Consider the following 26,135-nt stretch of genomic DNA (forward strand, 5'->3'; position numbering starts at 1 on the left):
GGAAAGCACATACGGTGCTACCAAGGAAATACCATAATGATAGACACTATAAATCCATTATGGGGGGGAAGCACAAACGGTGCTACCCAAGGAAATACCATAATGGTAGATATTGTAAATCCATTATGGGGGAAAAGCACATATGGTACTATTGAATGTAAAACCATAATGGTAGATGTCTTAAAATCATTCATGATGGATAACGCATATGGTGATATCCGTGGACATGCCATGAAGGTGGGAAAGCGCATACAATGTTACCCAAGTATATACCATAATGATAGATATCATAAGTCCATTATGGCGGGTAGCGCATGTGGTGGTACCAAAGAAATGCCATAATGATAGTTATCCTAAATCCTTTATGGTGGATAGTGCATGTGGTGGTATCCAAAGACATGCCATGAAGGTAGCTTTCTAAATTCGCTATAATGAATATCACTTAAAGATGATATCTAAGGACATGCCATATCACGAGAGGTGATATTTAAGATAGAGATATCTAAAATTCTTGTAAAGTTTATAATGAATAACAATGACACATCCATTGTGATATAACCTAATATGAAAGCCTCCCTAGCTAAAGAGGGAGAATTAAAGTTAGCCTTAGGAGGCTTACATATCCGATTCACAATCATGTCTCAAATAATGCAAAGTACTATTTGAGACATTAATTTATTTATTTATTATTAATTATTTAGTTATATAGTTATATATCATTCTCATCAGTAAATCATTTAAGATAACATCAAGAGAGCGAACTAGAAGATTGTCAAAGAAGGATTCCTCCCTAGCTAAGAGAGAGTGTTGATGTTATTGTAGCTATGGTTGGACTCCTTCATGCTGAAATAGATAACATAAAGGTTGTCAAAATATAATTATTATATTAACAATAATTATATTATATATTACAAAATCAAAAATAATTATTATAATGTTATATAATAATATCATAATTATTATATTATACCATAATGTAACGTGGTGTCCCTTGGGTATAGGACACCACCATCATATATGTAGGAAGATTTAGTCTTCTTCCAACATGAATAAAATTGATAAGTAGGAGATAATTTCCACAGCAAGTCAAATTGTGATATTGCTATCAAGATTTAACTGTGTAGTTTTTGAGTCAAACTCATTGACCCATGTTTCATGAGTAGTGACTCAACATGAATCCATCTCTCATGAGAATAAATGGAACACTTAGCACTCACTGGATTTAGGTGATGCTCATAGAGGTGAAGCACCAAGACTTCCCGGGAGGTCACCCATCCCAATACTACTCCAGCTTGAGTGTGCTTAACTACTACTCCAGCTTTAGTGCCACTACTCCGTAGTTAAGCAGGCTCAAGCTGAAGTACTCGGATGGGTGACCTCCCGGGAAGTCTCGGTGCTTCACCTCTGTGAGCATCACCCATCCCAGTACTACTCCAACTTGAGTGCACTTAACTACAGAGTTTCCTCCATTTATTGTCATGAGAGATGGAATCATGTTGAATCACTACTCATGAAACATGGGTCAATGAGTAACCATGGCGGAAACTCCATAGTTAAGCACGCTCAAGCTGGAGTAGTACTAGGATGGGTGACATCCCAAAAATTCCTGGTGCTTCACCTCTGTGAGCATCACCTGGATCCAATGAGTGCTAAGTGTTCCATTTATTCTCATTAGAGATGGTTTCATGTTGAATCACTACTCATCAAACATGGGTCAATGAGTTTGACTCAAAAACTAAACAGTGAAATCCTGATAGCAATATCACAATGAATAAAATTATGATACACTCTAAGAATTTCAACAAATCACTTCCCATGTTAGAGGACATAGTGCAACAAGTACAACATATTTCTTCACAATTTCACTGTTTACAGCAGCCAGTAATAGCAGATGCATGCCTCTTCATCCATAAAAAAAAAATTTTAAGCTTACCACAGTTGTAGGGTACCATTTTTTTATAGAAAATATCAGAGTTTCAACAGAAAGTGGCAATCTCTATCTATCATAGACTATTTTTCTTCATTAGTCGTTTGTGAAATCCAATCAAGATCAGTGAAAAGCACAGTTGCCAGGAGATAGGCATTGGTACCTGTTGGTACTAGTAAAGGAGACAATTACCAATATAGGTACATCAGTTTTTCTAAAAATAGGAGATGGGCAATTGGATTATATATAGACATTTTTTTAATTTTAAAAAGTAAAATATATACAAAAACAGTGAATACACAAAATATAATTTCGAGATTCTCAATAAATTTTGAAATATGGTCAAATGTATCAAGATGGCCAAGTTGGACACCCTCCATCTCTACAAAAAAGTTATACTGAATGCATATCCTCCTCCCACTTGGCTCAACCTGTTATTTTATCATCTTCAACATGTTTTACAAGATATGAATATCCTATTTCTGCATCTCCCCTTCCTGAATTTGGAAAAACTCTATCCAATTTTACAAAGATTCTTTTGAAATCTCACCTGATACTCCTCCATGAAGTCTTCATCAAACTCAATAGAAAATACAGATTCAAAAGTTGATTCCTTTTCCTCATCTTCCAAAAATAACCAATCGGTTGCTTGTATTTTATAAATTGACTACTTATAAACTTTCAACACATCAGTGGGTTACCTCTTTTCCTTATTGTTTTTGTCTCAGTTGATTCACAAATCCTTCCCTAAGTGATCCATCTAAATCTTCCAACCTGGTACCATCACTCTCAGTATCATGTTTTTTTCTGACTAGAGAGAGATTTCCATTACACCCTTGATTTCTCTGGTGCACACTCGACTTCATCTTGTAGTTCAAAATTCATGGTACCTTGCTTTAGAGAAAGATAATTTTTCCTTCTTGATCAATTTACCATCATCCTAATTTTAACGAGTCAAGTTCACATGTTGACACTTAACATGCATACAAAAGGCTAATGAATGTTTCCTATCATGAATATCTACCTCATCATTTATTCTATATTGTCAATGCAAACACCAGTGCAGTCATTCAGTGAGTACTTTTTAATATTAATGGAAACCCTCAAGCAGGTTCTTTAAATTTAGCAGCAGGCTCATATTATTGGTCTCCCAGCTAAAAGGCTAAAAAATGCCTCTTAAAGAAGCTAAGAAAATCAAGATATACTAAGTTTTATGAAACTATCTGAGCCTTATGAGTGAAATATGCACTTGCAATTAAAAAATTTTAGAAGATTGCATTGTTAAAAGGCTAGATATAAGTCAAATCAGAATGAGTTAGAATGCTTACGCTTGGGTTATGCAGAATGTATTGTGTTTACCAGAAGAGTCTAAGTTTACTTTTGCCTTTACAACATTCAGACCGAGATCTCTGAGAGCCTCCATCTGCAGTAAGAGCGAATGAATAGAATTCACTGACAATTTTCCAAGTGGCATTCTTATTGCTCTTCTAATTATCATCCATTCATGTGTCAGTGAAGCCTTGGAAGGCTATATCTAGTGTTATCAGCTAAATGCTTATCGCAATTGATTATAAAAATACATTTAATAAAGTTGCTTTGATGAAGAAGGGTTCTAATCCATGAAACCATCAACTAGAAAAGGAAGTCATTTTCTTATGCGTTTCCAAAACCAAAAAATCCAGAATACAAAATATTCCATTCGTACTCTTTGTTTGATCCATTTATAAATGGAACATCCAATATAACCTATTAGAGCAAATATATAATAAAAATCGTACTTATAGCTTAATCAAATTTTAATTTCCAAAATAATGTAAGAGTCCGTACTGTATCAATAAGAGTACCCAAACGATCTCCAAAAGTAATCTCCACCACTGTTGCATTTGGGTCTGAGTCCTGATCTATCGCAACTTTTGGTACTGGGACATCATTGTCAATGTCCCCCTTCTGTTCACCGATAAAGCAGACAACAAAAAGACATACAACTAAAGTGATAATCCAACAAATTACAGCCACTGAAATGTTTAAACCAAAATGAGATAACAAAAACATGATCTAGAGTGATGATTAAAACAAACCTCTACAATTGGTGCTGTCATGCTATTCGACTCATTTCCAGAAAAACAAGATAGTCTGGCTTCAAATTAAAGTAGTGACAATTAGAACGTCAAATAAAGGTGAACTTCAGAAAAACAAATGACCAATCTCAAGAAAAAAGATGCTCCCTTGAATGTATCTATCTACAAATAGAATCCTTTTGACTTAAAAAATTTATTCTGTAAATATTATTCAACTTGGTCAAAACAAAAGAAGAAAAAGCTCTATAAGCTAAAGTGCTTGAATTGACATATTAACATATGTTGGGGAATGAATATAAGAAACCAGCAGCAGCACCAAATTTTCATGGTAGTCTTCTTGATATTGAGTGCCACCCATTGCAAGTGGCACAGAGCTCAAATATTCCCTAATATGAAAAAGAGTGAATAAATCTTGAAAATTGTAATTGATTGTTTGAATTGTGAGCAGCATGGCACATCAAATTAGTTCTTTCTTTGTTAAGCTAAAAGTTTTTGCCTAGCAAAAATCTCCATATAGGCCTGCATGCATGTGCTAGCATACAGTGGGAAGAGTGAATATAAAATTGATATGTTGACTGGCAAATTATTGAAGATGTGCAATTGAATTTAAGACCAGTATGATATAGACTTCCTTAACAGAGTAGATCCATTTTTTTCATAAAGTGACACTACATTGATATCAAAACATACACATATGCAAAAGCCATTTATAGAGGATGAGAACCACTGTGCCATACATAAAGTCAGCTACATAATACTTTAGCGAAAGAAACTCAGAACTTGAGATAACCTACCTAGCTGCATTTTCTATTTGATAACATAGAAAAAAATGGTATATGTCAAGAGTTCCAACCTTGTGTTCTTTGGATCACTGGACAAATATTTCAAAACAGATTTTAGTGTGCATAGAAAGGCAGCTTCAGATGTGTTAAGAATTGACATGCCCGGACATGATGAAGCCCAATTTTATGTCTCAAACCTTCTTTTCGTACACAGATGTGATTTCCACAAAATTGGAAAAACCAGAGGTACTAGTTTTATGAGAGCTCAAATGCCAATTAGCTGTAATGCATAGGCTCCTCGAAATAGCTGCCATTCCTCAGGAAGTAAGCTCTTCCCATCAAAACAATGCCTCATTGAGTAGGGTAATAAATCATGTCAGGCATTTCAAGTTACAATGTCAGTTAACGTTAACAGAACTGGAGTAATTTTCCTGTGATCAGAAATAGTCCTCAGGTCATAGGGATCACCTATGCCTCAAGCCACAAGTGCCTACCCCTTGTTAGAGAATATATTCATAGTCATACCTTAACTCAGACTTTGTCCTCTTAATCAGTCTGGCCTTAATCAATTTCTAAGCTTCAGCACCTCAAATTTATATGCCTTGGCAGCAAAAGATATTTGTGCAGTTCATTTATTCAATGACTAAATTGAAAAAAGAAAACTATTGCTCTGTCCTGAAGCTGTTTCTCTCCATACCAATTTTAGTAAAAATGCTCCATAACATCTACCGTAACAAAATTAGCCCTGACCTTTGAAAATAAAAAATGAATAAAAAGAATATTCAATAATTAATGCATATAAATCCTACCCTAGGAACGAACAACCATTCTATGTCATTTTCACAAACAGTATACGACATAGTTACAAAATTTAAATAAACTGGTAAAAATTAAAAGGTAAAGATTGTTTTTTAGATCCTAGTGGCCATCCAACTTGATATGCGTTACTTTTTTGGAAAATAACACAACGGTCCTGCAGATTGGACCTTCCAGAATTCTTGGGAATGGTTGTGGAACAAGTCTTGAAGCACGGAACCAGTAGTAAGTCTCATAGATAGACCTAACACTGAAAAAATCTCCACTGATAGATAATATCACTTTTGGGATGCCTGAAATGGACTCATTTAGTAAACTTCCAGGTCAAATACAGCATTTATGTGTATTACAAGAACAAAACCCTGCAAACATCTACTCCCCACTCTCCAGTAGCTGCTGAAAGCACCGCTCCCAAAACACAAATTCTGGCTATAAAATTTGGAGTGGCCTTTACTTTCAAATGATTTTTCAACCGCCACCAAAGGGGTAACAGATGATTCACCGCGTGGATCCTGTTCTTGGAGCAAAATACGATGAAAATGTCCAATGGCAGATGATGCATTCCCATAGCTATAATATTTTACGCCTTTTTTAACAAAAATCTGTTATTTCGTTTTTACAGAACCACTTTCAAATGATTTTTCAACCACCCTCGTCTAGCAGTCCCACCAAATGGGTAACAGATGATTCACCGCGTGGATCCTGTTCTTGGAGCAAAATACGATGAAAATGTCCAATGGCAGATGATGCATTCCCATAGCTATAGTATTTTACGCCTTTTTTTAAAAAAATCTGTTATTTCGTTTTTACAGAACCACCTTCATATGATTTTTCAACCACCCTCGTCTAGCAGTCCCACCAAAGGGGTAACAGATGATTCACCGCGTGGATCCTGTTCTTGGAGCAAAATACGATGAAAATGTCCAATGGCAGATGATGCATTCCCATAGCTATTGTATTTTACGCCTTTTTTAACAAAAATCTGTTATTTCGTTTTTACAGAACCACTTTCAAATGATTTTTCAACCACCCTCGTCTAGCAGTCCCACCAAAGGGGTAACAGATGATTCACCGCGCGGATCCTGTTCTTGGAGCAAAATACGATGAAAATGTCCAATGGCAGATGATGCATTCCCATAGCTATAGTATTTTACGCCTTTTTTTAAAAAAATCTGTCATTTCGTTTTTACAGAAGTTGTCAGAAAATATAAAACCAAGCAAGTGCTGCCAGTTGACACAAAAGTACAGCAGCAGTTCAAATCCTCCTCCCAAAAAAAATTTCAATTTCATGCTTTCATAGGAAGATTCCAAGATTAATTTTTCCAGAAATTTAATGGGACTAGACATGTTATAGAAATAGTAATGGCAGTTCCCTCCATGGTACACGCCCATTACATGGTGGTTTCATGGAGACGCACTCCTGAGTATCACCTAGCTACTGCTACTAATGGAGGATTTCGTGGAAAGAGGCACTGCTTCGGCTTTATTGCTCAAGATGATCCCGTGGAGCCCATTAAATCTTAATATTGCAAAAATCAGAAACGTTTTCTAAAATTGTGGAGAAGAACTGTCTAGAAAGCAAATTCTCAAACGAAGCCTGCGATAAGTAGACGAATACTTTATATCCGCAAAAAGATGAAAATTATGTCAGGCTAAATATAGCAGAGCAGAATTTTTCACTTTTCCGCGAGATCATTTTCGTATGTAGCTCTCCCAGCCATTACCTAAAAATAAAATTGCAGTATCCTCTCTTCGCTACGCTTCCATGGTACCACTAGCTATAAGAAAAATTAAAACTATATCGGATAAATTTGGAAACTAAATATAAGTATAATAGTCCCGGGGTAATTTAATGAGTGAGCTTGGATACGTTAGATTTTGGTACTTCATGAAAATTCGTTGTAAATTATTGATTTAAAAAATTCATTTACAAGTTTCGACCTTTTCGCAATAAAAATTGCTGAAATCTCGCGAACCGATTCTGTGAATAATAATCAGCGCTCCCTTTAAACTAGCTGGCAGTCTCTCCTTAAGAAAATGGCCAATCAAATGAAGATTTCCTAATTCCTTGCCGCGCCTACAAGTCAGCTTTCCGAGGTCACTAGCACAGTGAAAGTCCGGGCAGCAGCCCCCAACCAATAGCATTAAGGGCTCCCATCATAGACTAAGTTTTGCAATTGCCAGAGTAATCAATTTATGACAGATCATTTCGAAAGACATTTTTATCTAATTTTGTTCCAAAAGTTCCAAACTTTCTCAATATGCTAAAAAATTAAGCGAAAGTGCGCAGAAAAATGGGAGAGCCGCCAGGCAAGCTTTCGGACAACAGTCTATCAATTAAAATAGCAGTAGTAGCCCCATCTTTACCTTATCTCACATATTATTAACGATTGTATCCAAATGTACGTACGTTGATCTAATTAAACAAAGCAAGACTTCCAGCTTGACGTAAAACTGAGCCTTGCAACTCAAACAAGCACAAATAGAACAATAATCTAACCTAGAATCGTAACAAATGAGAAATCCACGCACCTGCAATGCCGCGGGACTCGATCCTCTGCCATGGCAAATCCACAAAAACGAAGCTTGTGAAAACATAGTGCAGAAATGGATGGCTCCTTACACCTGTACAATTTGGACGCAGGCAGAGCCAAGCCAACAGCACACACGCTCACGGTTGCCATTGCGTCGATCGACACCAAGAGCGCGGCTTCACAGAGAGCCTTTTATTCGAATATATTTTGTGTGTATACGTCAACTACCTTCTCCATTATAAATAACCCACAGGAAATCGAGTGGCTGGTGATCTATACGATTCCCAGCGATTGGTATAAAATAATAATGGTGCCATTATCCGGTTTGTTTGGTTTTGTTTTGAAATGAATTGGGCGGATCCATTGTTCTTATGATAATGATTGCTTCATCGCAACTCCTGGGGTTCGAACCTGTTACCTACGACGAATCATGACAGCTGCAAGTTGAAGTTTAGTTTTATTATTATTTTATTCATTTCGCTTTACCATTGTTAATCTCTCTTTTGGCCTCGTTATTTTCGTTCTTTTGCGTGAGCAGAGGAATAATGTTTGTTTTTGTTTGTTTTCTAAGGGGATTTTTTTTTTTTTTTTTTTTTCCTAGGACGTTGGAAGCAGCCCAGGAATTTGATTTTATTTACTTTTAAGAATTTTAAGAATTTTATATTAACTTTTAGAGCGAATGAATTTAGAAACTTTAAATGTGAAATTTTTCTAATTTGTACGTGTATTATATTGATATTTGACAATCAATATATATCTCAAAACATAAAATGAAAGGCATTAATATTACCAAACTGTTATAAAAAAGAAAGATGACAAGCATGCGTGACTGTCAAATCCATTGGAACGAAGAGGATATTGTTTTGTTTGAGGGGATTTACGGTCTAAGATGAGGTTCCCACATAGATTGGTAGTTTGTGGCATGGGAGGAAGGTCCCATCACTCAATTTTCAAAAGAAACCTTTGCATTATTTTAATTTAATATAAAATCATAATTATATTTAAATTTATAACTAGAATTTTAGATTTAATGAGAATATAGATAGAAGAGATTTGGGGAGCTTATTAATAATCTTGAATAATATTAAGATCAATGTTTCAAAAAGTGTTAATTTTAGTCTTATGATCATTTTTTCCAATAACAAGGTTCTTTGTTTTTGTTTTTTATTAATAATAATTTCATTAGGCATGGTTTTACTTGAGGTATTATTCATACAATTATATTAAATTTAGACATGTGATGTTTTTAGATATAAGGGAAGTGTTCAAGAGCATTCATAAATTTTAAATGGTATTTATTCAATTTCAATTTTTTTTTATTGTTTATGTATGTTTTTTATATCAAAGCAATCAGAACTAGGGGTTGGTCCATAAAACAACAAACAACTAGATTAATAGTATGTCGCACCCATGAACTTTAATATTAAGGAAAAAAAACTCAACTTGCCCAAAACAGACAAGTTCAACTTAACCATCATATCTACACTACCATTAATTATCTTATAATTGTTCATAAAACCAAAGTCTATAAAGCAGTCATACCAACTTATCCTAACTAAAGCATAAACCAGTTCAAAGTATAATCAGCTGGAACATACTAGGAAGAATAGAACATCAAAAAAGAAACATTTAAAACTAGAAGCTTAGATCGAATAGCACTTTGACATAGTCAGTCGTAAGGAACCCATACAGCTTCTTAGAACCCTCTATGCCCAAGCCCTCTTCCTCCTTCTCCTGTTGCAGTAACAGCTGGAGAGTGGTCACCCCAACAAAACTTTGATTCAACAAAGAGAAGTGGTCTTTAGTAGAATTTGTTATGTGTACAAAGATTTAAAAATAGCCATTTCAAAATGTCAATAATAAAATACATATAAAAATCTAAAATCTTAGTATCACATTACATTTATCAAATAAATTTATTCTAAAAATAACATATAAAATATTTTTTATTTTGTGCAAGAGCCTACAACACAACAGTAACTTGTGAGCCTCTCCTGTGGGAGGTCTTGGTTTCAAATTCGCTTAATACATATAAATAATTGATTACAATAAATAAATAAATAAAAATTTAAAAATTAATCTTGGGTTCAAATTTGCTTAATACATATAAATAATTGATTATAAAAATTTAAAAAAAATTTAATTAAGCCAAGAGGCTGTAAACTTTTCAGCAATTTTGAAAATTTTGATAGTCAGCAATTTTGAAAATTTTGATAGGTAGATGAAGCGGCACAAAATTTATATTTAATACTTATCCTTTATACATTGAATGGGAACAGCCACAAAATGTAGAAAGCTGGAAATTAAGAAAATATTATAATAAAAACTTGTAAATTGTGTAAAAATATGGATAATATCTCCTTGAAAACAAATAAAAAAGTAGTCAACCAAATATTGAAATCAAAATAGGATGCAAATGTTTATATTTTTATACATATAAAAAAATTGAGAGTTATCCTTCTTGAGTCGCCTATTGCACTGAGGTAATTTATGAAAATAAGCACCTCAAGAAAGATAACTCTCGACTCTTTTATATATATAAAATATATATATAAGTTAGTATAGGGTTCTGCCCATAAATACTTCCCATTTAAATATGTTCCAATATCATGTACTCTTTTCAAATGTTTTAGTAATTGTTCAAAAACTCTCACTTTTGGAGGCACTAGGCAATTGAATTTACTATCATTTTTTTAGTTTGTTTAAAATTAGTAATTAAATTTTGAATGAATAAAGTGTAAAAGAAAATGAAAAAATATTGTTTACTTACAAATAAAATAATCAATATTCTCAAACATGTATTGTATATATAGAAAGAGAGTATTAAGAGAGTATTCTCAAAAAAATTATATACTTCTGCATAGTTGTAAACTCTTCAATTAAACTTTTTTTTTAATAGTGTCCTATAGTTGTCTACTTTTCAATTAAAATTAAAATTTATGATGGAATGAAGTTAAATTTGACCAAATTAACATGGTTATGAGGCATTTGGTCTTTTTTACATTACTTTTTTAATGAATATATTTAAGTACTTAACCCCTTCTATAACACACAAGTAATATAAGAATATTAATTTTACATTAAAATAAAATAATGGTTATATAAGAATCGTGGATTGATACAAATATAGTAATGTAAGTATTGTGGAATGTATATTATATTATTTTGTAATATATTCATAATAATTAGAATTTATATTTAAGTTGTGAATAAAATTTTCAAAATCAATTAAAAATATAATTATTTTTATTTAGAAAATAGTTATGTTTTCTATTATATTGAAAATTAATATGATAAAAAGATAAGGCAAGAGTCTACAATAACAGTAAATTGTAAGCCTCTCATCAAAAAAGATTTTGGGTTTGAGCCTATTTGAACTTAACACATAGTAATACTTAGGATTTGCCTATTACCTATCAATAACATAGAAATACCTCAAAAAAGAGGGTCCTCTTCTATAGACCAATATGACTTCATGGATTCATACTTTATGTTGTTTCTAATATAAGATGTTATCTTTTGTTTCTTCTACACAATTATAAGGATGGGAAAATATTTTGTTAGAGGAAGCAATTTTAAGAAGTGAATATTACCTTAGAGATGAACAAAAACTAAGAGCAAGAAAATAATACTTTTTCAACGAGAAGGAAAAATTTCCATGTGATTTGAATGTGATCAACACAATTTTGACATCTTCATAAAATAAGCTTAAATTTATTTATTTTAAATATTTAGCTTTAATTTCTAGTTTAAGTATTGCTCATACATCTATATTAATTTGGAGGTGTGATGTTTTGAGATATAGGGGAAGCATACTAGTAGTAGTAATAGATAAATTTGTACATCTATAGATCTTGAATGGTTGGTGCAGGAGCATCTTGGGTTTATTGGTAATCTTACATAATCCAAAAAGATTTTCTTTTATTTTTATGTTTCCAATGATTGTGTGATTGCTCTAGTTTGTTCCATCTACGAGTACAATTTCATAAAGTGAACCTATCATGGATCTTATGCCTTTGATTTTGGGCCTTAATGTTTCATGATTGGTGAGTTATATTTTATTCCTTTGTAAATCATGTTCTTTGTTGCACCTCATTTAGCATGTGAAAATTTGCTTCAAGGAAGTTTGTTCTTTCTTGAGATCTTTGGTGGCTTTGTGTATGGTTTATTGGATCATGTGTGGAACTATTCCTCAGCTCATGACTCTTCATGTGCATATTTGTGTGGTCATTGATTTTCCCTTTGGGGCAAGGCCTATCTTTGTAATATGTTTCTTATTTTTATAATATCTTGCTTGACTTGTGTGTCATGAGGGCTATATATGGTAATGTAATTGAAGATTAGAGACAAAGAACTCTTAGAGGAGAAGATCTAGAGGTTTATCTCTTGAGCATTCAATCTTGCTTGTTTTCTTTTGTTTTAATTGAAGGTTGCAACTAGATATGCCTTATGCCCTACACATTATAATCAAACTATATTGGATCTACATGAATCAATCAAATTTTGTTCTTCTATGTCTATTTTATGTTGTGATTACTTTTTCAGCTTGGTTTAGATATTTCCCTTGGGATTTCTCCCTACCAACCCTACCTCGGGTGGTATCAAAGTGAGGTTTCTTGTAATGCCATGCTTGGGAACCCAATAGTAAACATCATAGCATGAGCATCAACTTGAACCAAAAATACCATCATAACGTCCTACAAGATAAAATAATCATCATAAAAGAAATATCACAAGCCTCTAGTGCACATCCTAGTTTGGTCAATCAAATAACCCAAACAAAACCTTTACAGAAATCCCAAAATCAACCATACATAAAATGAATCAAGTGTTTACTAATGTCCAACTTGACTAGAGATAAGTTTATATGAATTACTAGGCTAATATACTTATTTAAAAACATTTCTTCCTTGGGGAGTCTTAGAATCCTGTAGAACCCTTATTTGGATTGGTTGTAGGGTGGAATATCTAGTTTATGACCTATAAGTTGCAGAGGGTTATGATTCTTGGAGGAACTATTATCAAGATTTTTCATGGAAGAGGAAATTTAGATCATGTTATTATGGAAATGTTGAGATGGATTACAACTAGGCCTAAAGTTGTTGAGACAATCTAGAGAAGAGGTAGACCTATTGAAGATGTTAGTAAAGATGAAGTTGAAAAAGTGATAGAACAAGTCCCTAATGTAGAATAAGGTGATGAAATATTCTTGACAGATTTGACAAGAGTGAATGCTAGACCAAATTTCAACCCTCTTGATTATTATTGTAAGCTTGATACTGGTGAATTGTTGGATTGGATCTCTAAAAAGGAAAACTATTTTGAATATGAGAGTACATTAGCTGATAAGGAGGTGAAGATATAAGCTACTAAGTTGAGAGGACACACATCTCTTTGGTGGAAACATTTGCAAATTGGTAGACAAAAAAGAGGGAAAGAAAAGATTAAGACTTGGGATAATATGGTTGGTAAGATGAAGTATAAAAATTTCCTTTGGTGATTATCAAGTTAGCTTGTTAAAGAAAATGCAAAATTTGAAGCAAATTTACATGATTGTGAAGGAATATACTAAGGAATTCTACAAGTTAGATATCAAATATGGACAAGTTGATTATTGGTAAAAAAAGATTGTGAGATACCTAAATATTTGAGTATATATATACAAGATGAGTTTTTATTGGTAAAGATGGATAATATCGAAGAAGAATATTCATTCACATTGAAAGCTAAGGATAAGTTAGCAAAAATACATTAGAACAAACAAAGAGGAAGAAGAAGTATATATTAGAGGCGTGGAGGTAGATCTTATGGTGAAAGTAGCATATCTCAATCAACCAATTCACAAATTAGGATAGCTCGGTAAATCAAGATGGAAAGATGAAGGTTCACACAAAGTTATAGGTAAATTTTCTAAAGGTAATTACATTAGTTACTCTGGGAACAATAATAACAATAAAAAGGAAGATATATATTGGTTTATAGGACAAAGAATTAAATGTGGGAAGGTCTCAAAGGTTTTGAATGTCCTAAGCCTAACAAGAAGACATGTAGTAATAGAAGAAATGGTTTGATTTAAGAAGATCTATCTGATTCACCTAATGGACCTAAAGAAGGATAAAATCTGATGGTTAGGAGAACCTTGTGGAATGAATAAATGAATGAGGATCCTATTTGGAGGAAAATTATTTTCAAGACCAAATGTAGATTCGTAGGTAAATGTTGCAAGGAAATTAATGACAGTGGAAGTTTAAATAATTTAGCATCTAAAGAATTGCTTACTAAGTTATAGTTCTAGAGATTAAAACACCCTAAGCCTTATCATGTTTCTTAGATCAATGATGAATATAGGTTACTGGTAAGTGAACAATGCCTTGTCAAATCAACATTGGAACATACTATGATGAATTTTTTTGTAATATTCTACCTATGGATTATTGTTGTATCTTGTTTGGTAGGCCTTGGCAGTAGGATATTGGTGTATATAGGGTCATGAACAGTCAACTTGTGGCTATCTTAATCCTTAATTAAGTCATGTTATCATTATTATATTATTATTTAGGTAGGTAGGTCAGCCTAGGTGTTATGTAGGGTTGTGTCTATTCAACTTGAGCATAATTAGGTATATATAGGAGGTTTTGAGTCTTATTTCATCATCATATTGTGAAGTGTGTTCTCATTGGAGATATTTGGAGGTTGCCCCCTCAAAGTGGCCTATTACTCTCAGTTATTATCAAGTATTTATATAATATTTCATATTATTTCTTCAATTGTGCAAGTTATTTCATTACAAGTGGTATCAAAGCATGATATTGGCACTGCAGAGGCAAGATTTTTTCTCAACATTGAGACAATTTTGGGAAGAGCATAACTATCAGATTTTAGTGAATTTTTCAAAGATTTTTAAAGGGCTTTTGAAGACCATATTAAAGAAGCTATAGTCCAAAATTTAGAGGAATTGGAGCAAATTTGAGAAAATTATTGAAGAATCGCTATTTCTACACAGTTTATTAAGATCTTCATATCTCTCACATCTTGTTGAATTGGAGTATAAGTTGCATTGGGTTTTTGAATACATAGTAGAGGAGCCTAAATTCAAATCTTGGAGAAATTTAAAAACAAAATTAAGCAAGATATTGCAAAATTAGGAAAATTCTCTCTCAAGGCAGAAAATTTGCTAATTTTTTTGGGGATTATTTCCAAGTAAGGGTATCTTGGCCCTAGTAAGTTATAGTTTAAAACAAATAAAAAAATCAAAGAATTTACATTTCATTTGTGTGATTTATTTCAAAAATGTTGGTCTCCATCATGACGAGGCCTTCAACAAGAGGCAAAAAGAATGCTATCACACTGGGGAAATCCTTTGATCAAGATTGGGAAGCAACAAAGGATAGTAATCCCAATGAGGAACTTAGTAAATTCAAGGAAGAGGTTAAGAGGGATATGTGTGACCTAAGAGGAGATATATCAGATATAAGAAGCATGTTAAGCACCTATATGAATGAAACAAGGAAGGAGCTCTCAAGCAATCAAGGTGAAACCTTCAAGTCAACTAATAATGAAACAAATTTTATTAATCCTATGGGATCTAGGATTTTTTTTCCAAAGGTGGATATGTGCAAATTTGATGGCAAGGATCCTCTAACATGGATAAATCAAATGGAGATTTTTTTTGAAGTACATCAAATCCCATATGGAAAAAAGGTTACAACGGCTTCCTTATATCTAGAACTAGATCAATTCATTTGGTATTTTTGGCTTTATACTAATAGGAGGAAAAAGGGTCTCACTCTATCATGGTCAATTTTTATAGAAGAATTGCAAGCACAACAAATAGGATCAGTTAAGGATTATATTCAAAAAGTTCCAAAATCTATCCTTAAGAGTGGATACAATTACAAAGGAGAACTTGAATGATTTTTTCTTGGGTGGTCTTGTAGATCACATTCAACATGACATACACATGTTTTGTCCTAGCTCAGTAAATGAGTATTTTATAATGACACGTAAGGTAGAGGAGAAGTTCTTGATTCCTAGAAAGCAAGGGGCTAATGTGACAAGAGAAAAAGGATATTCAACACCTTCTCTTCCTCAACCTACTAGGTTGACTCCATAGCAAATTGAGGAGAAAAGAGAAAAAAGGTTGTATTTCAATTGTGATATCCAATATAACTGAGGACATAAATGTAGTGAAAAGAAATTGTTCTATATTGAAGGTCAAAGTGAGGAAGAATAGGATGACCCCATATAAAGGAGGATAGAGAGTTAGGTGAGGAATCACATGATTCTCAACCAATCATTTCTTGTCATGCACTTTTAGGTTTTAGTGCACCACAAACTCTCAAGGTAGTGGGTTTCTTGAAGAAGCAAAAAGTAACAGTGTTGATCGACTTAGGTAGTACTCATAATTTCATCAACAAAAATTCGGCAACTCTTCTAAATTGTTTTATATATCTAGCCCCAAAGTTTTAGGTTTTGATTGTAGATGGGGGCATGGTTAGTTGTTCAAGGAAGTGTCATAACATCAAATTATCCATGGGAGATTATCAACTTGACACCCCAATGTATGCGATATCCATGGATGAAGTGGATATTATTTTGGGAGTACAATGGCTTACTACATTGGGAACAATTGAGATGAACTTCCAAGAACTATTCATGTGGTTTCAATCAAAAGGAAAGGTAGTGGAGCTAAGGGGATTGAAGGCAAAATCCCCATAGATGGTAAGCTATCATCAAATGTAAAAGTTTCTTAAGAAAGGTGTGGATGGATTTGTGGCCCAACTATGTTCATTAGAAGTCTCTCAATATAATGCTCTTACTTATCCAGATTTACAAGCAATAATTAATCGTCACTCAATGATTCTTGGAGATATGCCTAAAGGACTTCCTCCTAAGAGGGATCATGGCCATGCCATATAACTAGTTACAAGGAGCTAGACACCAAACATTAGACCTTATAGGTACCTGCACATACAAAAAAGTCAGATAGAAAAAATTGTTGAGGAAATGCTAGAGGCAGGAATTATCAGGCATAACCAAAGTGCTTACTCCTCACCTATTGTGTTGGTGCATAAGAAGGATAAAATTTGGTGCATGTGTCCAAATTATAGAGTGCTCAACAAGTACACCATTAAAGATGTGTTTCCTATTCCAGTCATTGATGATCTTCTAGATGAATTAAATGGAGCTATGTATTTTATCAAGTTAGATCTTAGATCTGGTTATCACCAAACTCGGATTAAGGAGGAAGATATTTGTAAGACAACATGTCAAACTCATAAGGGAGTCATTATGAATTTTTGGTGATGTCATTTGGTCTTACCAATGCACTATCTACATTCCAAAGTTTGATGAATTCCATTTTTAAGTTCTTGAGAAAGTTAGTGTTAGCGTTTTTTCATGATATATTAATTTATAGCAAGACTTGGGAAGAACATTTGCAACACGTAAATCAAGCATTACAATTACTCGAAGATCATCAACTCTATGCTAAGCCATCCAAGTGTACTTTTGGTCTTAAGGAGGTGGAGTATTTGGGACACATGGTTTCACATGAAGGAGTAAAGGTGGACCCTAACAAAATTGATGCTACCATGGAATGGCCTATTCCAAAAATCATTAAGAAGTTGAGGGGTTTCTTGGGATTGAAAATATACTATAGAAGATTTGTAAAGAATTATGGTTGTATAGCAACACCCCTTAAAACTCTATTGAAGAAGGATTATTTTTATTGGAATGAATTTGCCAATGTATCGTTTGAGCAATTGAAGAAGGCTATGTGTACAACTCTAGTACTTCTCACTCTAGACTTCACCAAGGAATTCATTGTGGAATGTGATGCTTTTGGAAATGGGATAGGAGTAGTTCTCATGCAAGAAGGTTGACCAATTTCTTTTGAGAGTCATCAATTAAAATGTAAAAATCAACTCAAACCTATCTACGAGAAGGAAATGTTAGCAATCATTCATGTAGTTAAAAAAATGGAGGCCTTATTTAATGGGTCAACACTTCAAGGTTAAGACAGATCATGATAGCCTAAAATATTTTTTGGAACAAAGACTATCATCAAAAGAGCAACAAAAATGGGTCACTAAGATGTTGGGATATGACTTTGAAATTGTAAACAAGAAAAGGAAGAAAAATATTGTGGCTGATGCACTTTCCAGGAAGGATGAAAAAGATGAAGCCTTATTGTGTGCCCTTTCAATATTACAAGAAAATTGGGTGGTAGAAGCCAAAGAAGAGTGGCAAAATGATGTTGCAACAAGTAATCTCATCCAACAAATAAAAAGCGACCCTAGTAGTTCAAATAAGTTTTGTTTAAAGGGGGATATTCTTTGGTATAAAAAGTGTTTGTATCTCTACAAGAATTCCACTCTTAAACACATGATTCTCAAAGAACTACATGAGTCCCCAAGTGGTGGTCATTCGGCATTTTCGAAGACCTATCATCTGGTCAAGCAAGATTTTTTTTGGGAAGGCCTAAAGGTGATGTTCAAAAATTTGTGGCTAAATTTTTGGTTTGTCAAAGAAATAAGGGGAAAACAATTAAGACACTAGGTCTCTTGCAACCTTTATCTATTCCTAGCCAACATTGAGAAGAGGTGTCCATGAACTTCATCACAGGGCTTCTCAAATTTAAAGGTCATAAAGTCATCATGGTAGTAGTTGATTGCCTCACTAAATATGCACATTTCATTACATTATCACATCCTTTTACAACAAGTATAGTGGCAAAAGATTTCTTGGAGAATATCCAAAAGCTACATGGTACACCTAAGGTTATTGTTAGTGATTGCAATCCTATCTATACTAATCACTTTTGGAAAGATTTATTCTCATGTTTGGGTACTCAATTGGCTCATAGTTCTTCATACCATCCTCAATCATATGGGAAAACTAAGGTTGTTAATAAATGTTTGGAAGGATATCTACATTGTTTCACTTCAAAAAAACAATCTCAATGGGTAGATTGGCTACCTCTTGTAGAATAGTGGTACAATACTTCTTTTCATAACTCATCAAAAATGTCTCCATTTTTGGCACTTTATGGATATCATCCTCCTTCCATCACATCATCATTAAAGGTGTCACCAAGAGTTCAAGCAGTAGAGGACTACTTGCTTCATCAACAACAAGTACTTTTAGGACTCAAGGAGAATTTAGCTATGGCACAAAATTAAATTAAACAACAAGTGGAGCAACATTGTAGTGAAAGAAATTTTGAAGTTGGGGACTGGATCTTCTTGAGATTGCAACCTTCTAAAAAAAATTCAATGAAGCAACAAAAAAAAATATTAAGTTGTCTCCAAGATATTATGGACCATACCAAATCATGCAAAAGATTGGTAGTATTGTTTACAAGCTTGAGTTGCCACCAACAACAAAGATACATCCAATTTTTCATGTTTCTTGTTTGAAGAAGGTAATTGGGTAGAATATTCCTACTCAAACAGTACTACTAGAACTTGGTGAAGAAGGAAGAACAATTTTGGAACTAGAGTGCATTCTTTAAACATGCATGAAGAAGCCGAGGAAAAGAACCTTGACTCAGTATCTCATCCAATGGAAGAATTTACTAGTAGAAGAGGCCACATGGGAGGATGAGGAGTTCATTTAAAAGAATCCACACTTGGTTATCATTGAGAACAATGCTTCTTATTTCATCATCATATTGTGAAGTGTGTTCTCATTGGAGATATTGGAGGTTGCCCCCTCGAAGTGGCCTATTAGTCTTAGTTATTATCAAGTATTTATATAATATTTCATATTATTTCTTCTATTGTGCAAGTTATTTCATTACAATGAACATAAGTTACTGGTAAGTGAATAATGCCTTGTGAAATTCAACATTGGAACATACTATGATGAATTCTTGTGTAATATTCTACCTGTGGATTATTGTTGTATCTTGTTTGGTAGACCTTGGCAGTATGATATACAAGTTTTGCATGATGGTAGATTGAATTAGTATACTATTTGGGCTAATGGAAATAGATAAGTTTTGTTACCTTTGATTGAGAAATATGAGGATGATCATTGTGCTACTAATAGAGTATGTTTGGTTGAAGGAAATTAGTTTATCAAATATTTGAAGGAGAATGTATGTTTCACTTTGATTTCTAGAAAAGAAAAAAGAAAGATGAGAATGAGCATGCAACTAAGATTAAATCTTTGTTGTCATAATTTCAAGATATTAATTTAAGATAATGTTCCTTGTAGATTATCACCAATTAGGAGTATTAGTCATTGTATGGATCTGATACCTAGAGCTAGTTTACCCAATAAAGCACCACATAGATTGACACTTGCAAAGAATTAAGAATTGAATAGAAAAGTGCAATAATTGTTGCAAAAAGGTTTGATTAGAGAAAGTTTGAGTCCATGTGAAATACCTATAGTATTGACATCTAAGAAGAATGGATAATGGAGAGTGTGCACTAATTTTAGAGATATAAAAAGAATTGTAGTAAACTATAGATTGTCATTCCTAGGATGGATGACATTATGGATTGTTTGAGTGGACCAAAGTACTTCACAAAGATTGATGTAAAGAGTGGTTATCATAAAATTAGAATCAAAGAAGGTGATGAATGAAAGATTTTTCTTAGGATAAATGGAAGATTGCACGAGTCGCTAGTTATGCCTTTTGGTTTGACTAATGTACGTAGTATAAGTTCATTAGGTTGATGAATTAGGTTCTGAAGAAATTTTTGGGTAAGTTTGTGATTGTTTACCTTGATGATATTTTTATATTTAGTAAGACTAAGCAAGATCATTTTATTCATATAAAATAATTTTTATAGAGGTTGTAGGAAGAAAAGTTATTTGTTAACTTGAAGATATATGCTTTTTCAAAAGAAGAAATTGTGTTTATGGGTTTTGTTATTATTTTTTATGGTTTCTTTATGGATCTTAAGAAGGTAAAATTCATTTGGAATTGCCTAAAATTGAGAATGTTGGTGAAGTTAGATCTTCTCATGACTTAGCTTGTTTCTGTAAAAAAATCATTAGAAATTTCACTTTAGTATGTAATGTGACATTGGAGACAAGGAGAGGTGATTAAAAGTAATTTAAATGGACAAACAGAGAATATAAAAACTTTAAAATATTGAAACAGAAAGTTTTAGAATTTATTGTGTTAGCTTTGTTTAATTTTTCTTTAAAAAAATCAAGTTGACTATGATGCTAGTGGAAATGTAATTGGAGCTATTTTGAGGCAAGAAGGTAAACTTATTGTTTTTCAAAGTGAGAAGTTGAATGATGTTAAGACATTCTTTTTACTTGTTGCATATATTATTTTCGCATGCCCATTTACTTTTAAATCATGTAAGAACAATATACTTATTTTTTTAACATGCATAGATACATACATGCATGCATACATATATAGGTGTGTGTCTATATATATTTAATTTTCTACAAAATTTTCACTTAATGCAACATTCTTTATATATTTTATTTTGTTTATAAAATATATAAATATAATTTGACCTCTAACTTTCACAAATAGGTTTTTCCCGGGTATTGAATTTAATTTCTAATTTGCATAATAATGTCCAATTGGTCTGTGATTTTCAATTTAGTTTAATTTCATAAATTTTCTACAAAGGAATTAAATCAAACCCTAATTGGTGAATTCTCACTTTTTTCAAATTGCTTGCTTGTAAGTTTTCTCAATAAGAACCTAGAGTTTTGACAAGTTTCATGCAACATAGTTTTCTCTAAATTGAATACCTTGTTTCAAAATAGAAAATTTCAGGCAAGAAATCAATAATCCCTCTTCCAAAATTTCTCAAGAACATGAAAAACACTAATCAAGCTTTTCTTATAATACATAATCAAAACAATCCTAGAATTCCAACACTAAAGGTTTCACACTAAGTCGGCATGCATGAGGCAGACACAATTTTGAAAAGGAGAGATTTGTAAAGGTTTCTAAACCATGTACCTAAAGTCCACTAGTTGAACCTATAACAATAAAGGCCAAAATACAAATTCTGAAATACTTATAAGCTTGAAACAACTCTCTAACTTCAATGTGAGACCACCAAAATCTATAAACCTAGTAAATCAATCTCTAAAAAATAGCTCCCAAAACTTCCCCCTAAAATGAGCAAAATATTTCTAATACAAAAGAACTAGCCCTCTAGGGCTTCAAGTCATTCTAAACCTAGAAGAGAGAGAACTCAACTTAAAATAAAACAAAATATTTATTTTAGTTAATAATTCTCCACTCGTGCAAATAGTTAACTTTATTAATTACATGCACAAGTAATTCTATACTAACATTTTAATTAATTATTAATATTATTAACTTATTAACAACATACAATTTTGGGCTTGTCAATGGCCTACTAAGAGATAAACCTTTAGATGAGATTCAAGAAAGAGAGGAAAATGAGAGTAAGGTAGGGGATGGTTGGTTAAGATTTCACTTTGATTGTGCATCAAAAGGCAATTTGGGTTGCAATGGAGAAGGGTAAGATATCTTAGATGCAGATAATAAAGTTTTGGTTCTAGGTGTGAAGGTGTTTCTAGAAGGGTCAAATAATGTAGTATAATGCTTGGCTGCAATATTTTCTCTTTAAATGTTTAAGAAAAGTGGTGGCAAGGAAATTCATCTATTTGGTGATTCTTAGATTGTGATAAATGGAATTATAAAGGGTAGGATGGAGACTTGGTTCCTTTACAAATTTGTAAGAAGGATTCGAAGGCTATTAGAGGGATTTGAGGAATATCAAGTTAGCCACACTAGGAAGGAAGGGAATGTGTTAGCGGACAAGATGGCTAATGTTGGAGTGAATTTGTTAGAGCATAAAAGACTTTAGATTTATTAATCTTACATCCTTTTAAAGTATGGTCCTTTTGATGATACTTAAACTCTTCTTAAGAGTGATAATGGAATGATGAGGTAGAGTCATTAGTTAAGTGGATATAGGTGACGGTGTACGCATGCACGTGCTGGAGATTTGGGATTGTTGGTTGTGATTACAATGATGGAATGATGTCTTTTCTTGTGATGTAAGGAAACACACAAAAATTTATATATTTAGGAGGGTATTTAGTAGGTCCACTAACCTAAGGTTATTGTCAAAAAATAGAGAGCAGTAAAAAATAAAGAGCTTAAGAAATGGAAGAAAACTTTAATCTGTTGGCACCAAATAAAAAATATATATCAGGATTTTGAAGAAAAATCATGCTAAAGCATCTGGTTGAGGTGTTATGTGTCAATGAGGAGGAGTTTTTTAGAATCATTTGCTAATTATTCGGGAAGGAGTTCATTAGAGAGGACTTTTTTCCAAGGACAAATGTTGATATTTCGTCCTTGTTTTGTGCCTAGGCATTTTTTTAGCTTAAGATAAAGAAGAGGCAGACGGGATGATTGAATTATAATTGGAACTAGAGTGAAATTTTGGGTTCCATAGTTGGTTGGATTTGGAATATGTTGGTGTTGGTTTTTGTACAATGGAGGGCCTTTAGAGGCACCTTAAAGGGTCGGTAGAAAGAGTTCAACCATTCATAGTTTAATTCTATAAGTCTAGTTTAGAAGAGGGTTGGGGATGTGAGGACAACATGGATGGAGTTATTGCATGTCATGACCCAAAAGGAGGAGGGCTAGAGGAGGATGGGTGAAGGGTAGAGAAGAAAGTAGAAATTGATGCAAAGAAAAGTTAGAGAAAGAGATGTGGGGAATATCCCAAGAGCAGTGCCACAATCAATTTTAGGTAGAAAGGAAAGAAAGGTCGACATGGCATGAGGAGTGATGGTCAGTGAAACCAAAGAATAAATGTTATGCTGGTGGGGTTACCATGTGTGAGTGAGCTCTTGTGTAGTCTTGTGTTGGACACCCATTTTCCTTAGCAAGGCTTATTTGTTTGGATGTGTTGTTCAAAATAATGTATGTGTCTATGGTCAAAAGAAAAGCTTGCCAAATTTTGTTTTCTACAATGTAGGGTGGAAAGGGTAAATCAAGGCTTTTAGACCTTTTCTAATGATAATGTAAAACTATTTTTAAGAAATACAATATCACTTATCAAAAGAAAAAACATAAAATTTTGATAATTAAATATTATTATATTAATTATGCATGAAATTTCAATTTGAAATTAATGTTTAATTAATTCATATTATTTTAATATTCCTATATTCAATATTTCTTTTTTGATCAGTAAGAGGCCAAAGCCGAGATTAATTATTATGTATTATTATTAATTATTATTTTATTAAGCACGGGTAGATTTGAACCGAAGACCTCTTCGATAAGAGGCTCACAATTTACCATTGTGTTGTAGGCTCTTGCCTATTCCTATATTCAATATTACAATATCCCAAAGATATAACTAATTTATTATTTAATTAATCTTATTTAAATTTCTTAACCATTTTAATACCAAAACTCACACCAAACTACATGAAATACATGAGTAGAAAGATTGATTAACTCCAAAAAATTAACCACGCTAAAGAGAAGTGTTCACAAATTCACATTACCTTAATAAATTTAGATGGGTAGTCAATTAGATACTTATCCACTATTTTAGGATAATGATGGCTTTAGTTGAGATTTGAAACTAATTCCCCTCTCTTACCATTGAGATATTATGATAGGGAATGCTCATCTTGGCAATACTTGGAAGTTGATGCCTAGTACCTACAATCTTGCACCATAAAAGACAAGCATGTACATGTATATGCATACACACACAAATAATGGATATGATCAATAAATTGTGTAGATTAATCAATCAAGTAAATATTACTTCATCCTCCTTCCACATCAAGCATGTCAAACAGAAAAGTAAAACATATAAACTAACCATACACATGCAAGTATGAGGTAACTAAAAACCATAATACACCTAACATCATCATATAGGAGTGAATATCATCTAACTAACATGATATAAAATTATTCTGCATTACCAATAGGCATTGTAATCACATTATAACATCATCAAATATAAGTTAAGATTTAACATGCATAAGATAAGTTGTTGAAAGAATTTTTACATCACCAACTAGAATGGTAGTAGATAGGTGGGTATCACATGTTGTTTGTATTTTTATCTCATTTGTGCATGTTCATAGTTTCTTATGTAATGTAATCCTATGTTGTTTAATATGAAGCTATAGGGAAAAAATTATGTTATTCTAAAAGTTAGATGTTAGTTCTTTGAGGTTCTTAGTGTGCTACTATAAAAAAGATATAACTTTAATTGTCAATATCAAACTTTTTTTGGTGATGTCATTTAATAAAGATGTTAGAAAAGGGACGATATTATTTTTACTTGTCATCTTTTTGTACCATAGAATAAAATTAGATTTTTATATTTGATATTCTATTACATATAAATAGTTCAAATAAGAGGGCCCTCTTCTATAAAATAATATTATTTTATAGAATATCTATTTTATGTTGTATGTACCTAACCAAAAAATGTTAAGATAACCTTATCATTTGTTTTTTCTACACAATTATATGGATATGAAGATATTTTGTTGTAGAAAGAAATTTTAAGACATGTGTCTTTAAGTACATGTATTTTGAGTGGTGACTATTAGCTTTGACATGAACAAGAAGTGACAATAAGAAAAGCATATTTATTTGCCGACAATAAAATATCCCATGTGATTTGTATGTTGTCAACAAGATTTTGGCATCTTTCAATAGATGTAGCAAGAGACCCCATAGTATAAGCTTAATGATGTTAATTTTTTGAAATTTTATTGTAATATTTAATCAAATCATGTCCTAAAATTTGATATTATAGTAAAATTAATTTTTTTATTTTTTTTTGTAGCTTTGGTTTTCATCAACCTTCCTTATTTTAATAGGTTTCCATTGTACACTTTAGTCTAGTCTAATTGGTTTTAGTTTTGTTTTAATATTAAGATTTATTTTCTTAATTTCCCAGTTACTTGATATATATTAATCCAAAATTATTAAATATTTATTATATTCATAATTATGATAATTATCAATAATATAAAAAGT

The 26,135-nt window shown here is 32.6% G+C and overlaps 1 protein-coding gene across 1 annotated transcript in view; it reads right to left on the bottom strand.

Annotated features, from left to right (window-relative positions):
• LOC149538135 (ACT domain-containing protein ACR11-like) overlaps positions 1-8,350 on the bottom strand; it is a 126,401-nt gene extending 118,051 nt beyond the window's left edge. The window contains exons 1-4 of the mRNA XM_089799514.1: positions 8,136-8,350; positions 4,006-4,060; positions 3,755-3,874; positions 3,256-3,350 (exon numbers count right to left, since the gene is read on the bottom strand). Of these exons, the coding sequence (XP_089655640.1) occupies positions 3,256-3,350; positions 3,755-3,874; positions 4,006-4,060; positions 8,136-8,287 (422 nt within the window). The 5' untranslated portion in view covers positions 8,288-8,350. The remainder of the gene's footprint in view (positions 1-3,255; positions 3,351-3,754; positions 3,875-4,005; positions 4,061-8,135) is intronic.
• Positions 8,351-26,135: the final 17,785 nt, after the last annotated feature.

This window comes from Cupressus sempervirens, chromosome 9 (genome assembly GCF_028749045.1).
Source record: "Cupressus sempervirens isolate cs-2001-9-10 chromosome 9, ASM2874904v1, whole genome shotgun sequence".
Lineage (NCBI taxonomy): Eukaryota > Viridiplantae > Streptophyta > Pinopsida > Cupressales > Cupressaceae > Cupressus > Cupressus sempervirens.